Source organism: Callithrix jacchus, chromosome 7, assembly GCF_049354715.1.
Source record: "Callithrix jacchus isolate 240 chromosome 7, calJac240_pri, whole genome shotgun sequence".
NCBI lineage: Eukaryota > Metazoa > Chordata > Mammalia > Primates > Cebidae > Callithrix > Callithrix jacchus.
Genome location: NC_133508.1, coordinates 93,656,503 through 93,673,716, shown reverse-complemented (window position 1 = coordinate 93,673,716; position 17,214 = coordinate 93,656,503). Strand labels below are relative to the sequence as shown.

Sequence of the window (17,214 nt, the reverse complement as noted above, 5' to 3'; positions counted from 1 at the left end):
TCCCAAAGTGCTGAGATTACAGGCATAAGCCACCACACCTGGCCTTCAGCTACTTTTCTCTTAAATATTTTCAGATCCAGTTCATACCTTTTCAAAAATAAAAATTATTAATTATTAAATGTTAGGCGTCAAAAGGAGAGAGGAAGAAAATTATGAGGGAACAAGAGCTCTTAGAAATGAAGGCCATTTAAATCTGTTGGGAGTTATCAGGTATTTAAGAATGATGTGCTGTAGTTGCCACACGTAATAAGTTATCTTAAAAAGGCATTTATCCCTGCTGATGTTATAGTGCTTATACAGACCAATTTAATCACTGGATGTCATTTTAATGTGTGAATTTTGGTAAGTTTGTTTGCCAGAAATTCTAATTACTTAATTACCTTGAAATGACACCATTCTAAATTATCAAGTCTGTTCTGTTGCATTTTATTTGGTGGCAAGATTATGCAAGTTTAGGGTTTAAGGCAAAGGGGCCTTCAAATTTATACGTTTGGTTAGGCAGCTTTATTTCCCATTATCTAAAGAATGATATTGACACTATATTTTATTACTTGCTCAAATCAGTTTTATAATAACAAGTATTTGTAGCGGTCCCTTGAAGAGTTATCGAAACATAATACCTGTTTGCATTGAACTACATAAATCAATTAACATTATGATCTTTTAGTTTAAATCAATTAACACTGATCTTTTTTAGCCCCCAGAGCCTTATAAATGAAAATATAAACTCTTATTTAAACATTCGTTTATTTTCTCTTTTATCTGCTTTTAAAATAACAGACATTTTGAGAGAGTCTCCCTCTGTTGCTCAGACTGGAGTGCAGTGTCGTGATTTGGGCTCACTGCAACATCGGTCTTCCCAGTACAAGTGATTATCGTGTCTCAGCCTCTGGGAGTAGCTGGGACTATGGGTCTGTGCCACCACACCCATATTTTTAGTAGAGGTGAGGTTACACCATGTTGGCCAGGCTGGTCTCAGAGGCCTGGCCTGTCTCAGCCTCCCAAAGAGCTGGGATTATAGGCGTGAGCCACCTCGCCCAGCCAGTCTGACTTTTAAGAATATGTTTATTCTTAAACTAATAAAAGTCATTTCACAGATAAGGAAAAGCAGACAGGAAAGACACAAGGAGGTACCTACACAATTCATGTAGTCACTATGTCTTTCTTTGGCTTAGGAATTCACCACTATTTCTTGCAGTATCACGGTCAAGGCTCTCCCCTCAAGGAGTTAACAATCTTTGAGGGACAAATTATGACCACTTGCAAGTAAGAAGAGCCACTATATTCCACTGCACGCGACCTGTCTCATTATTTCACTTTGCAAGTAGTTTCATTATTTGCAAGGTGAATTAATAAAATAGGGTTGTGTCCAGTGGAATATAGTGGCAGTCGGAATGGCACAGATGCTCAAGGTCTTTTAGTGCTCAAAAGAGGAAAAGATCCGCGAGGACTGAAGTTTCAAGAAAGCTTGTTTTTACATTGAAACTCCAAAAGCATGGTTTGGTGACTAAGAATTTCAAGGTCGATTATAATTACAAAGAGGGTTGAGTAGGCAAAGACCCTGGAATCCTGAATTCTTCTTAAAATGTCAATAATTATGACACGGGCCTTGTTTTGTTTCCGCTCTTTTAACATTTCAAGAGAAGGTGTTTCTCAATAAAAAGCTATCTCAAGACTCTGTCTTCTGAACTACCCTGGCTTTTTTACCTGTGCTATTTGAATTGAGAGTGCTGTGTCTGATTTGTGATGCTTCAGCTCCGAAACTGATTGGGAGAGTCAGAGCTTCTTGCTTCCAGAAAATAGCAATGTTGTCTTTCTTCACAAGCCCCACTTACTAACCCGTCCCAACTTGACTTAATTCAGTATGCAGCAAATCCCGTGCTATATACTAGAGAGATGCCGTGGTGCTGATAACCTACATGGCTTGCTAGTTTTTACCATCTAACATCAAATCAGACTGAGATAAGTGTTACAAAAGAGTTACAAGCAAAGTGTTGACAGTGAAGTTACTTCCGTGCAGCAGTCAAGAAAGGACTGAGAGAGGAGGTGACATTTCAGAGGATATTAAAGCAAGACAAGCATTTCTCTAACTAGAGGAGGAAAGGGTATGCCTTATAGGCAGAATGTGTAGGAGAGGAGGGGTGTGGGGTGTGGAGTGTGAAAGGATTGTACCAAAAAGGGCAAGTGGTTGACGGTGGCTGTGTATAGTTATCAAGACCCAAACAAGTCAGTGTAAGAAAGAACATGATTCATGTGATGTATCAAAAACCTACAACTATTTCTATTTCTGGATGCACACAAAGAGGTATCTGGAAAAAAAAATCTATTATTGTCCACTGTGCCCAGCTCCATGCTAGACACCATAGAAGATACAAGGGAAGGCCCTTGCCCTGGAAATGTTTATTCTCTATCTGGAAGAAAGATTAACTCACATACAATAATTAAAAATAAGATGCCAGCCTCTAAGGAAAAGTGTTAGACTGTCTGAAATTCAGGCAGGGAGCATTTTGGCTGCCCTGGAATTCTCCATAGTAGTACAAGTACTCTTGGGGCCAGCAGAGGGGTTGGATGGCCTGGGACTTCTTCACCCAGAAAAAAGGTAATGGCTAACCCTCACGGTGCACTTTCTATGTACTGGGCACTGTTCCAAGAGCTTACACAGATTAACTAAGTTTTCACAGCCACCCTATATGGGCAGGAACAGTGATTATCTCTATTTATGTTTGGGGAAACTGAGGCACGGAGTCACAAGATTCAAATCCAGGAGAAGTGGTTCCGCAATTGTGCAGTCTGTGCAGTCTTTTTCATTTTAGTATTCTCCAAAATCTAGCACAGTACTGGGTGTTAATATCTTAAACAAACATACAAACAAAAAGCCAGTTTCCCTTGAAAATTCTATTTTCAGTGGTTCGGCGCTGTGGCCCACTCCTGTAATCCAGAACTTTGGGAGGCGGAGGCAGGCGGATCACGAGGTCAAGAGATCAAGACCATCCTGGCCAATATGGTGAAACCTCGTCTCTACTAAAATACAAAAATTAGCTGAGCGTGGTGGCGCGCGCCTGTAGTCCCAGCGACTCAGGAAGCTGAGGCCGAAGACTCACTTGAACCCGGTAGGCGGAGGTTGTAGTGAGCCAAGATCGCGCCACTGCACTCCAGCCTGGAGACAGAGCAAGACTCTGCCTCAAAAAAAAAAAAAAAAAAAAAAAAAAAAAAAAAATTAATTAATTAATTAATTAAAAAAAGAAAAGAAAAAGAAAATGATATTTTCAGGATAATTCAAGTCACAATAAAGACCTGAAAACCTCAGTTTGTACGGGAGAAAAAATGCATTTTAGCTGTACAGCCCTAACTTTTGCTTGACCCAAGGCCAGCAAGAAAATGTTTCTTTTTATTTACATAGTTTTTTCCTTTTGCGACAATTTAGTGTTTCTGAACGCTAGGGGCTCCCGGATTCTCTGGTTTGAGAGTAACTTTTCCTTTTATGACTGTTTTTTTTTTTTTTGAAGGGGTGGGGGAAAATGTGGCCTTATTTATCCTACGTCTTAGGCAGCTTAAGGAAGGGGCTGTGCTTTCTGAATCCCATCCGAGCCAAGTAAGGAGGTCCCTCTCTCTCTCTCCCCACCCCACGTCTTCTCTTTTTAAAGGACCTCGTGAAATAAAAGTGCAGAAAACAAACCCAGGCGATCACAGCAGCAGCCGCCTCGGCAGCAGCACCAACAGCAGGAGGAGCAGGAGGATCGGGAGGAGGAGAAGGAGGAGGAGGAGGAGGAGGAGGAGGAAAAGTTGGAGTTAGGGCAGGCGCTCCGGAGTTGCTGGACTCAGCGCAGCTCCCATTCATTAAGGAACCAGCTGCGGAGGAAGGTGGCGGAGCGCCCGCGCTGCCCACTCGCTCGCTCGCGCACTCAGACGCGCGACAGCCAAGCGCGCCCCAAGCAGCGCAGCTCTGCAAAAGTTTCTGCTCGGGATCTGGCTCTCTTCCCCTTGGACTTTCGAACGATTTAGGGTTGAGAGGAAAGCAGAGGCGCACAGGAGGAACAGAAAACACCACCTTCTGCAGTTGGAAGCAGGCAGCCAGGGCTGCACTCTCGCCGCCGCGCCCGGAGCCGGGGCCGACCCGCCACTCTCCGCAGCAGCCTCGGGCCCCTGGGTGTGTGGCTGCGTTGCGGGACGCGAGGCTCGCGCCGCAGCCAGAGCCATGCAAAACTACAAGTACGACAAGGCGATCGTCCCGGAGAGCAAGAACGGCGGCAGCCCGGCGCTCAACAACAACCCGAGGAGGAGCGGCAGCAAGAGGGTGCTGCTCATCTGCCTCGACCTCTTCTGCCTCTTCATGGGTGAGCCCAGCTCCGCTGTCCCTTGGCCCCTCGGCCCTCAGCCCTCGGCGCGCGTCCCAGCCCAGCCCGGGGCCGCGCCGCGCTGTCAGCTCGGCTGGGCCCCCTCAGCCTTCCTGGGGAGCCTTCGCGCCGCCTGTGCCCGAGGCCCCCGCCCTCCTCGATCCCACTGACTTCCAGGCCTGTACTTGAGTGGGTCTGGGCGTGCTTATGCGTTCGTGGGCAACTGTAAACCCCCTCCATAAAAGTCATCTCCAGGCTGGAAGCCCGGGCGGAAACCCGCGGAAGGTGTGGGTTCGTCCTTTTAGCGTAGGGGAAGTTGGTTGCGCCGTGCTCTGGAGCCAGCTTACAGCTGGTCGCCCTCCATCCGAGTGAAATGTATCGTCCGGAGAGCCGGGCTCCTGCCGGGAGCCTAGCTGCCTTCCCGCAGCTCTATGTAAACATCCAACCCTTCCGCCTTTGCTGCCCAGGCTCGCCAGACTGGCAAGCCAGCCTTGTCACTTGCTTCCCTCGTGGAGGCTCTCTCCTCCCCGGGCTTGGTGCTGGGCACGGCTTCAGCAATCACTTGAGTGCCTACTGTGTGCCAGGTGGAGGCTGTTTCACGGGCATCAGTTTTAGCTCGCCCCCGCCCTGACTCGGTGCAGCAGGGGTGAGGAGCCCCATTTCCCTGATGGGCACACTGAGGCACTGGGAAAGCCAGTGCCGTCTTGTTTGGGGACCACACATTTAATTGCACTCCCACAAAGTTGAGTGGTCCACTTCTGTTTTCCAAAGTCGCTGAAACCACAGCTGAAACAGCGGTGGGAGTTAAAGGAATTGGAGTGGGAGGGTGAGGAGGATTTAAGAACTCGGTAGGGGAGGGAGAAAGCGATTCACTCGAATGAACAGGACTTCCAAGGTTGGTGTCAGCCTAGGATTTCTTTTTAAGCGAATCATGGTGTAATGGAAAGCGCACAGTACTCGTCATCAGAACACTACCACTCTTGCCACTTGCTGGGTGTGCCACCTAACTGCCTCAGGGGCCTCAGTTTCCTCAGCAGTTGAATGAGTGGGTTGAAGTAGATGCTCTCCAAGGCCCCTTCCTGCATTAAGAACTCGGATTTGGTCCAGGAGCTGTTCTGCCAGCTCTGCTAACTGAAGAAACATCTGTGTTCCCAATTCAGCTCCCTTAAAAATAGAACTCCTGCACGGAGACTTAAGTCCTCTTTGAAATGGATTTGCCCATGCAGATTTTGCAGACCAGAGACTTCTTAGACTGGAGTTATACCTCCCTGGTGTTCATGACTCTTTCTGTAGCACTCTCTTTACTGTGCAGTGTCCTCTTGATGGTCCATAGCAAAAAAAGATAGGATTCTTAGAGATTACAAATCAATAAGAATGGCCCCCTTCAGATAAGGAGAGACAACTGAAGGTATAATTGTGCTCTGTGGAAGGGAAGAGAGGTCACTACAGGTGGCCCATCCCATTTGCACGTCTCTCAGTATTAATTCAACAGTAAGATGCTATGTAAAGGAATTGTCACTGGGGGGCCTACCTTCCTGAAAGCAGCTGGCTTATTATCATGCGCAGTGGGACAGATTCATACTTATATTAAAGTCTTGTAACCAAGCTGTTGAATTTTTAAAAGACCTTCCCTGGTCCTAGGGGAGTACAAGGAAGCACAAAACACATGGAAGCTGTTTGCTGTAAACTTGCCTGGGAACTCCCAGTGTTTACTCAGTTTGTTTTGTTGGTGGCAGGGTCTTTCTAGACTGCCTGTGCAGGGTACCCTCCTACCTCCTACTTTGTGATTAAGAAAGCAGAGCTAGAACATGCTTGATAGCCTTTGTACAATTTCCTTTCCACCCTTGTAATTTCAGAAGGCAGTCCCAAGAGATGGTGTCTCATGAAAGTGAAAAGGAAAGAGATGTAAAGGAATTTGCAAGAAGACACACCCATCAGCTGTAGTTTAGCCAGGGATGTAAAAACCCAGGATACTCTGTTGTACATTGAAGGTGTAAATAAGGGGTGTGTGTGTGTGCGCATGTGTGTGCACACGCATGTTTCAGTTCTTCATTTGCCCCAACTATCCCATCTCCCCAAAGCTAGTATTCTAATCTGTTTATTATATTTATTCACTGCCAGTCTTATGTTTGAACAAAATGATTTTGTTTATCTCAGAAAAGCAATATGCTGTCAGGACCATGTATTTTTTTATTTTATTTTTTTTGTGTGTGAAACCCCATCTTTAAAAGAAAAAGAAAAATTAGGTTGGGCTCTGCAGCTCACGCCTGTAATCCTAGCACTTTGGAAGTCCGACGTGAGTGGACCATGAGGTCAGAGGTTCGATACTGGCCTCAACTACAGAGTACAACCAGAGGACCATGTATTTTATTATAGAGGCACATACCTCCTTGTTTTAAGGGGTGCCTTGACATTAAAACCATGGCAACAGTCATTTTCAAAGTGACTTGTTGATCAGTGTCTCCCCTGAGCACAGGCCAAATTAAATATCACTAATTAAATGTCTCTCAAACACCTTTAATAGGAAATTTTTTTTGTAGGAGAAATATTTAGGTGAGGTATTTATGCATGAGAATTCTATTTAGCTTCCAGAAGAAAAATTAATAGCACGACATGTGATTTTAATATCCCACACACCACAGTCCTAAAAAAAATTGTTTCTACTTTTTGCCTAAGACCATCAGTATGATTTAATTTTGGTATAGTTTATTGATCATATGGTCTGGATTACAGGGCACTAATATATTTAGAAGAAAGACAGTTTTCTGTTTATTCTCCCACAGGAATATATACCAAGCTTCATCTAGTATCTGGAAAAAATAAAAGCTGATGTGCTGTCAGTGTTATGTAAGTGGAAATATGCAAGTAGTCGAACTTGTTTCATATACCTTTATAGAATGTTACATTCTTGGTGAAAAAAACAAAGGTCCACTCTTGTTTGAAACCAAGAGTCTGGTGTTAAATAACACCAGTGGGAGCTTACCTTTCACTGGACAGCTATTTTTGCCAATTAATTGCTTTTAAATATAGTTACGATCTTTGGCGACAGTTTTTCTGAAATTGATTTTGTTTTCCTTTCAATTAAATAATGTTTATCACCTCCCGGTTTTTGTGCATTGATTGTGGTATGTGGGGTTATGGGAGAAGGACAGACGATTCCCAGGTGAGAAGGGAGGAATAACTATTGTCTTTCTAGGCTCTGTTAGTCCCTTTTTAATATAAATTCATGCATGCACTCTTTAATGCAACCCTCATGAATGATTATCTCCATTTTATAAACCAGAAAACCATGTCTCAGAACAGGGAAGAACAGATTAACACTGAAGTAGATTTGAGTTGATCCCCAATTCTCAGTTTAGCATGAGTGGGGTCCTTTCCCCACCTGAAGAATCTTGAAATTCAGGTTCTCATCAGAAAATTCTGAAGCTCAGTTTGCAGACAGTTCTGCCTCTCAGGATTTCCCAGTTACCCATTTGCACCAAAGCAGGTAAATAAAGTTGGTCCCAGTGTTCTGGTCAGTAACCATGCTATTTAATTTGGTTGCTCCACCATGTTTTGGGATGTTTTTTGACTTCCAATTAAATGGTTGAGGTATAATTCTAGAACTGGTTTTACATATGGGATACATAGAGTCATCATTAATTATTTACTTTTTTTTTTTTTTTTTTTGAGACAGAGTTTCGCTCTTGTTACCCAGGCTGGAGTGCAATGGCGCGATCTCGGCTCACCGCAACCTCCGCCTCCTGGGTTCAAGCAATTCTCCTGCCTCATCCTCCTGAGTAGCTGGGATTACAGGCACGTGCCACTGTGCCCAGCTAATTTTTTGTATTTTTAGTAGAGACGGGGTTTCACCATGTTGACCAGGATGGTCTCGATCTTTTGACCTCATGATCCACCCGCCTCGGCCTCTCAAAGTGCTGGGATTACAGGCGTGAGCCACCATGTCCGGCTATTATTTAGTTTTAATAGTGAGAAAGAGGCAGCATGGTATAGTGAAAAGAGACACTTAGAGTCAGAAGCTTCAGGTTCCAGGTTGGCCAGTGCCACTATCTAGTTGCATTGTGTGGACGAATTGGTTTTCTGTTGGTCTCAGTTTTTTCCCATCTGCAAAATGACTGATTGTGTCTGATGTTGCCATTAAACATGCAGCGACCAATTTCTAGTAGAGGCTTGACATTAGAGACTTGACATATGCTGAACGTCTACCTTATGCATCTGCTCTTCTAAGCTCTTCATTACATATTTTGGCTCTGTGAATCATCACAACTAGAGATGGGAATTATAGTTTTGTACTGCTACTGTACTGTACAGCTTTGGAGAAATTAATTTGAGTTTTCTGAATCTCAGTTTCTTTACCATTTCAAAAAAGGGAAGGAATTAGATAATCTTTCAGTGTCCTCCTAGCTCTAACAATTTTATAAGTCTGGGCTAGCAGATACCGTGATGTGGAAACCTATTCATTGCCTCTCTTGAACTATTTATCACTAATTGAATTAATGTTGAAAATTAGCTTGAGTTGGTGTTAATTCTCCAGACGAGGTAAGCACTGCTTTTACTAAGATTAAGGCAATAGATTGAGAAACTGAGTAGATTTTCCTTGGCTGGATGTGTCCTCTCACCTGCTTCTTGAAATTTACCTACTTTCGTTAATCAACTGGTGAACTGCCTAGCCAACTGTCCTTGATGGATTAAACCAAAGAAGAGGGCCTCGGCTGGGTGCAGTGGCTCACTCCTGTAAACCCAGCACTTTGGGAGGCAAAGACTGGAGGACTGCTTGAGCTCAGGAGTTTGAGATCAGCTTGGGCAATATAGTGAGACTTTGTCTCTACAAATAAAGAAAAAATTAACTGGGTGTGGTGGTGCAACCCTGTAGCTGTAGCCCAGCTTCTTGGGAGGCTGAGGAAGGAGGATACCTTAAGACTAGGAATTGGAGGCTGCAGTGAGCCATGATTGTGTCACTGCACTCCAGCCTGGGATCACTTAGTAGGTGAGCCCTGTTTACTTCTCTAGTATGGTTAAAAACTTCTATTTCTGGCCGGGCGCGGTGGCTCACGCCTATAACCCCAGCACTTTGGGAGGCCGAGGCAGGTGGATCATGAGGTCAAGAGAGCGAGACAATCCTGGTCAACAAGGTGAAACCCCGTCTCTACTAAAAATACAAAAATTAGCTGGGCATGGTGGCGCATGCCTGTAGTCCCAGCTACTCGGGAGGCTGAGGCAGGAGAATTACTTGAACTCAGAAGGTGGAGGTTGCGGTGAGCCGAGATGGTGCCATTGCACTCCAGTCTGAGTAACAACAGCGAAACTCTGTCTCAAAGAAAAAAAAAAAAAACAACTTCTATTACTTCATTGTCCAAAATGGCTAGGGTTTTTTCTTGTTTTTTTTTTTTTCTTCTTCTTCTTAGCTCTTTTCTCTATCTTCCTTAACTTTCTTTTATACTTAAGAGATATACCATGTGGGTAGCTAGCTGCCTTTGTGGGAGACTGCTAAGCCAGAGTTGATGGCTTTTTCTGCTTTTAACTCTTGATTACCTGTCAATTTTAGATTCCTCCTTTACCTTTCCTGTGCAGTTGTTTGGGCTAAGAAGCCCAGTTTGTGACAGCACGATGCGAATGAGACCATAGTCAAGGGCTTCTTCCCTGGGTAGGCAGTTATATCTATGGGAAACCCTGTGCTGTGTGTCAGTTCAATCCAGTACACATCATTTGAGGAATAATACTTTTTTGGGGGTGTTGCCTACTTTGCCAGTATTTCATAAACTCACCTAACATGAGGCCTATCTGCTATGAAATACAGATTCTTGGACTCCTCTCCAGTATATTCAGATTCAGCTGGCTTTGAGCCAGGACCTGGGATTCCGTATTTTATAAAGACTGCTGGTGATTCTTATCATGCCAGTTTTAGAATCACTATGTTGGTTAACAGCTGATGTCTTAAGGGCAATTTAATTACATAATGGGCTTTCGTCCCTGCACTGAATGTTCTGGTAGTTTCTGCGTTGTGAGGTTGTGAGGTTGTCTGTATTTTTGTTTGTTTGTGACTAGTGCACCTGTCTTTTTCAGTTAAGATAATCAAGTTTGCTAGAATTCTTTCAAATGGAAAATTACTTCTGGGCGCAGACCTGAAAGTATCCTGTGACTTTCAGTGCGAAGACTTGGTGTTATTTCTAGTGCCATATTTATGTATTTTCTGTTTTTAAACTGAATTCTATGTAGTTGAAGTTGCCAACCACGTGAACCCTTTGGATAAATAAGGTATTAATTCTAAATACTTTATTTTGAGATATTGAATTTTGTGCATGAGTGCAAGGTAAAGCAGGAATAAATTAGATTCCTAAAGAGAGCCTTTAAAAGATAAAATAAGCTTGGCAAAGTAGTGTGGAAACAATACAAGCTTTTGATTTCCCCAAATCTGTGTTTGAATCCTGACATAAAGCTAACAGCCACCTTTTGCCAAGGTGTGATTTGGGCAAAAATTATTAACCTCCTCCAGGCTTCAGTTTCCTCATCTGTAAAATAAGCAAACCTGGTAACACCTGTTTGTTGTGAATCACAGGTGAGATAATGAATCTGAAAGCGCTCTGAAAAGTTCAAAAGCACATTATCATTATCAGGTAGGAATTATGTTGGTATTGTTCTTCATGTAAGAGTGGAACTTCCATTTTCTTCCCAGTTTTCTTACTCCTCAATGGTTCTATAAAATCATCTTTTTATTTATTGGCAGCAAAGTTGCCTGAACTATATTAAGGAAAAAGATCCTGAGAAGAATCCCAAGAAAAAAACCTAGCAGAGTGGACACAAATGTTTTCCATTAGCTAAAGACAAGCAGTGGCAGGTTTCCTGACCCTTTCTGGGAAAGTCAAAGTGCAGGAATCTCAATAGGCTTTGGTGGTTGCCTTCTCTGACTTTGAAAGGGAGAAGGCCATATCATCTTGAGCGAAAGACAAATATGCCTTACGAAGGGTGGGAGAGAATTTAGAAAAATGGCCTGTTTTAGGGTCAACTCTTACTTCGTGCCATTCAACAGCCCAGAGGAAAACCTAGCTAAAAAGAACAGCAAGGCCAGGCATTGTGGCTCAGCCTGTAATCCTAGCACTTTGGGAGGCTGAGGTGGGCGGATCACCTGAGGTCAGGAGTTCGAGACCAGCATGGCCAATGTGATAAAACCCTGTCTGTACTAAAAATACAAAAATTAGCTGGGCATGGGTAGCACGTGCCTGTAATCTCAGCTACTCCAGAGGCTGAGGCAGGAGAATTGCTGGAACCCAGTTAGCAAAGGCTGCAGTGAGCCAAGATTGTGCCATTGCGCTCTAGGCCTGGTTGACAGAGCGAGACTCTTTCTCCAAAAAGAACAGCAATGATTGGGAATGATCAAAACGCTGGCCATCTAGGGGACCCTAATGTAACTGCTAAGGAAGAAAGGTACTATGCTAGGCTACCATATTTATTATGCAGGCCAGTCATGTGGTATTGAGACTGGATCCATTTTATAGATGAGGGACCTGTAGCTCAGAGACGTTAAGTAACTTGCACAAGTGTACCCAGCTAGAAAGCGGTCACCAGCTTTTCCAGAGCACATGTCCATTTACCTTGCTGCCCATTTTTCTTTTCTTTTTTTAAGACAGAGTTTTGCTCTTGTTACCCAGGCTGGAGTGCAATGGCGCAATCTCGGCTCACCACAACCTCCGCCTCCTGGGTTCAGGCAATTCTCCTGCCTCAGCCTCCTGAGTAGCTGGGATTACAGGCACGCGCCACCATGCCCAGCTAATTTTTTGTATTTTTAGAAGAGACGGGGTTTCACCATGTTGACCAGGATGGTCTCGATCTGTTGACCTCGTGATCCACCTGCCTCGGCCTCCCAAAGTACTGGGATTACAGGCGTGAGCCACCGCACCCGGCCACTGCCCCATATTTCAATGCAGTTAATGTAATCAAGTCAGTCTTTCTCATTTCTTTCCATTTCATTAATTTCAGAATCTTAAGAATATTATTGGGCAGTAGACAGAGTAATACATAAATAATTGCAAAACAGCTTAAAGCATGATGAAAAGCTTCTCTGTAGACATAGACATATGTAGACATAATAAAGAAAATACCATTGGAACAATTCCTCATTGCCTAGATTCATGGAATCTTTAGAATTTGGAATTACCTTGGAGTTTTCATTATCAGCAATATCAAGGTCATTTTTTAATGTCAGTTAGAAATATAGGCCATTTTGAGCTGGCGGAAGGGTGAGAGGTGTGAGGGGAATAGCACAGGCTTTGGAGTCAGAATGGAGTTTGCTCAGTATTATTAGCCATAGAACCCTAGGCAAGTTTACTTAATCTCTGTGAGGCCTCAGTTTCCTCATTTGTGACATGAGGTTCTGTATGCACTGTGATGTGGTGGGGACATGCCTGGTACAACATCTGGCTCATAGAGACACTCAAGAGGTGGTTACTGCTGTCATTATTGTCATCACGTCCTGGTCTGTGCCCTTGGTTCACAAATGGGAACTGGAGGCCTTGGTTGACTAGTAATTGTCCAGTGATAGTGAAAGAGCGAGACCTAGAACCAAGGTCTTGCCTTTATACCATTCTGCTTTTCGGATCCATAATTATTGGCTTGAAATCTGATATTATCCTTGAAATAGAGTTCTCCAAGAGCTCTATTCTCTCTCCCTTGCCTGCGTCAGTAGAAAAAGGAACAAGCCAAACAGGTTTAACTTTTAATCCAAATCAGTGGATGTTAGCTGAGTGAGGCCAAAAATACATAGGGCAAATGTGAAGGACTAAGCAGTGTTTTGATATATTACTTTCTTCAAACTGGTATTTGTTTGTGAAAGTGCTTATTACCAAGATCACTGCTGAATGATTTGAGCTGGGACAGGTGTCTTTTTCAAATGATGATGTATCTCAGGGGAGAAGAAAGAGAATCCATGTTTTTGAAGTTTTTGCTTTTTATTCTATTTATATATTTTTTGCTTTTTAAAAGCCTTGCAACAAACTCTCATGTGACTGAGGATGAAACAGTCTCAGATTTAACAGGTTTATCAATGTCATGCATTCATTGTCAGTGCCAATGTTCAAAAGAAGGCTAGGTCAGGTTCTTGAACATCCTTGTAAAACTATTCTTCCCTTAAGTCTGGATTAAATGATAAATTATGATCTGCACAAAAATTCCCACATTTAAAACAAACCGAACAAAACAACACACATAAGACTCTTTTGGAAACCTTTGAAAGGAACTTGATTTCTGTGTGCTTTGAAAGTATATATTGCAATCAGGGTATTGGTGGTACGTGTGTTTTTGAGGTTTGTCACAAATTAACAAAATTATATGCCTAAGGAGTTTTTCGGAGAAATGCAAATCAGTGTAAGCGCCTTGTCATAATAAGCAGTGTGCTTTGTCATAATAAGCAGAATTATCCCTAAAACACATAATTCACATGATTACACTGACACGAAGGAAGCCATTCTCACTGATAGTTTCTTTATATCTGGCAGTATCAATCAGTATAATTTCTAGACATCCTATTTAATTAAGTCTGTTTATACCTGTCTTTCACATATAAGGCTTGTCTTCTGCAGATGAGCACCTACTATGTGCCAGGCCCCAGAGTTTCCATGGCCTTAAGGCATTCCCAGGCTGGTGAAAGGGAAACAGACTTTTGCCTAATGACAAACACTGTGTAAGTGATGACTTTGGAGTTGTAAGGGAGGGCCTACTCTGGCGGCACAATGAAGGGTAGTGAAGCTTGCCTGAAGATGTGGAGCTGGTTCTTGCAAAATAAGTAATAGCTCACAGGGCAGGAAGGGGGAGAAGGGATTACAGCAGAGTGAAGCACAGGTGCTGAGACTTGGAAGCAGGGACCCATTTGGGAAGAGTGAGTAGCTGGAGGCTGGAATGTAAATATTATGTGTTTGTATTGTAGGGCGTGGAGAAGGGAGGCTGTTGGAGATGAGGCTGGTGAGATAGGTTAGAGCTAGATTATGAAAGGGAACTGGGTATGGCAGGCAGGTAAGGAATTTGAGCTTTATTTTGGCAAACCAGGAGAACAAATAGAGTTTTGTTTTTGTTTTTCTTTTTATTTTGGAAGATTTCATAGAGAAATCTACCACCTAGGAGTGAAATTGCTGGGTCCTATGGTAACTCCACGTTTACCTTTTTGAGGAACTGCCAAAGTGTTTTTTATAGTGGCTGCACCATTTTAGAGATATCTAAAGGCAGCCAGGTGCAGTGGCTCACTCCTGTAATCCCAGCCCTTTGGGAGGCCGAGGTGGGAGGGTCATAAGGTCAGGAGTTTGAGATCAGCCTGACCAACATAGTGAAACCCTGTCTCTACTAAAAATACAAAAAATGTCAGGTGCCTGTAATCCCAGCTACTCAGGAGGCTGAAGCAGGAGAATCACTTGAACCTGGGAGGCAGAGATTGCAGTGAGCGGAGATTGCGCCATTGCACTGAGTGACAGACAGTGCAAGACTCCATCTTGAAAAAAAACAATCTAAGGCTGGTTAAAATATGTAAGAAAAATACAAGAGTTTTATAAAAGATCTTTGGAAGGAACATATGATGAAAGGATTGGAGGAGGGAATTAATCTATTCTTATTCAGGTTTGGGACAGATGACTGGATCTGAGAGTAGGTAAACTGAAGGCAGAGGAGCAAAAGACAAGTGGGGCGGCAAGTACAAACTGAACCAAGGGTGTTGCGGCGGGAGCAGAGAGGACTGGGTAAGAAGGCCATGACAGGTACTTCCTGAACTCCAGGTTACAACTGTGGTGAGGCCAGTCCGTCCAGAAACACTTTAAATGCAGGATTTATAGGAGATTTACAAAATCCATGTAAGATTAGTAAATGCTTCTTTATGTGCATAGCCTTATTGTGAAGATGAGACTATGAGTTATATTCTTTTGTTGTTGTTCTGGATTTTTTTTTTTTTTTTTTTAATTTAAGACAAGGTTTCACCATGTTGATCAGGCTGGTCTTGAACTCCTGACCTCAGGAGATCCGCCTGCTTTGGCCTGCAAAGTGCTTGGATTACAGGCGTGAGCCACCACCACGCCCGGCCTGTTCTGGAATTTTTAAATTTCTCTAATGCCCCTTAAAATAAGTGGGCTATAAATCCTCTAGTTTTAGAGAAAGGATTGTGATGGTATTTTAAAATATCTTTATTGAGATATTCACATACCATGCAATTCATATGTTTAAAGCACACCATTCATTGGTTTTTAGCATCTTCACAGTTAGGTAACCATCATCGCAGCCAATTTTAGAACATTTGTTACTGCAAAAACAAACGATACCCACTAGCAATCACTCCCCATTTTTCCTCCACCTTCCCACATCTTACAGTAACCACAAATTAAATCTCTTTCTCCATAGATTTGCCTGTTCTGAATATTTCATATAAGTATAATCACATAATATGTGGTCTTTCATGACTGTCTTCTTCTGCCTGGCATACTGTTTTTAAGGTTCATTCATATTGTAGTATGTATCCTTACTTCATTTCTTTTTATTGTCAAATAATATTCCATTGTATGGATATACCACATTTCATTTCTACCTTCATCACTTGATGCACATTTGGGTGATTTCCACTGTTTTGCCATTATGAATAGTGCTGCTGTGAATATCCGTGTGAATGTTTTCAGTTCTCTTGGGACTGTACACTGAGGAGTGGAATTCCTGGATCATATAGTAAGTGTATGTTTACCTTTTGGAGGAACTGCCAATCTGTTTTCCATAGTGGCTGCACCGTTTTAGAAATATCTTAAAATTAATACAAATATGTAAGGGAAACTACCAAAATTTTCCTGAAGATTTGGAATTCACATATCCAAAAAACCACTATAGCGTCACTTTGTTTTAAGAGGGATTTTTCTAAAGAAACACATTTTAATCAGTTTAGTGGTGCCACTGGGTTTAAGACGAGTGAGCAGAGAACAATAAGCTGACTGGGAAATAGATGCTGGGTGGTCAGCTAGACCTGCTCACCCACTGAGTAGCACTTCCACAAAGCAGGCTGTGACATATGGACTCTTGTCTCAGCAGAACGAAGAATGGATGTTCAGAGGACCTCAAAAACAGTTAAAAGCGCAAATAGTAAAACCTATATATCCTTAGGATCTGCTTTATAAATTTTTTTTTTTTTTTAGATGGAGTCTAGCTCTGTCACCCAGGCTAGAATGCAGTGGGGTGATCTCGGCTCGCTTCAACCTCTGCCTCCTGGGTTCAAGTGATTCTCCTGCCTCAGCCTCCTGAGTAGCTGGGATTACAGGTGCCATACAGGCCAAGCTAATTTTTGTATTTTTAGTAGAGATGGGGTTTCACTGTGTTGGCCAGGCTGATCATAAATTCCTGACCTCATGATCTGCTTGCCTCAGACTACCAAAGTGCTGGAATTACAAGCATGAGCCACTGCACCTGGCCATGCTTTACAATATTTTAAAGGCATGAAATAGAAACCCATCTATTCAGTTCAATAAGGCTGATTTTTCACCCCTTTACCCCCTCTGGATATGTGGCTGTATATCTATAGTTTTCATCTTAGGAACTAGAATTACCATGTATCTTTTAGACTCACGTGCTGGGTACCAACAAATATAAAAAATATGAGACATAAATACAAATCTTAAATCATGAGTTGAGCTACAAATGCACTAAAAAAATCAAGCTGTAAGTGTGTGAAAAGTAAACCTCAAATATCATAAAAGGGTGAGGAAAAAGAATCCACATTTATTATTTGGTGCTTCACATGATATCTCACTTAAACCTTTTAATAACAGAATAAGGGATATGCTTAAAACCTGGTTTTGCAGCTCAAAGAAGGTAAATGATTTGCCCAAGTTTTTACAGCTGATGTGTATCGGGGCTGGAATTTGGACTTAATCTT

At 42.7% G+C, this 17,214-nt stretch overlaps 1 protein-coding gene across 1 annotated transcript in view; it reads left to right on the top strand.

Annotated features, from left to right (window-relative positions):
• The first annotated feature begins 3,665 nt into the window (after positions 1–3,665).
• Positions 3,666–17,214, top strand: part of PLPP3 (phospholipid phosphatase 3) — an 86,610-nt gene continuing 73,061 nt past the window's right edge. The window contains exon 1 of the mRNA XM_002750869.7: positions 3,666–4,334. Coding sequence (XP_002750915.1) covers positions 4,196–4,334 — 139 coding nt within the window. The 5' untranslated portion in view covers positions 3,666–4,195. The remainder of the gene's footprint in view (positions 4,335–17,214) is intronic.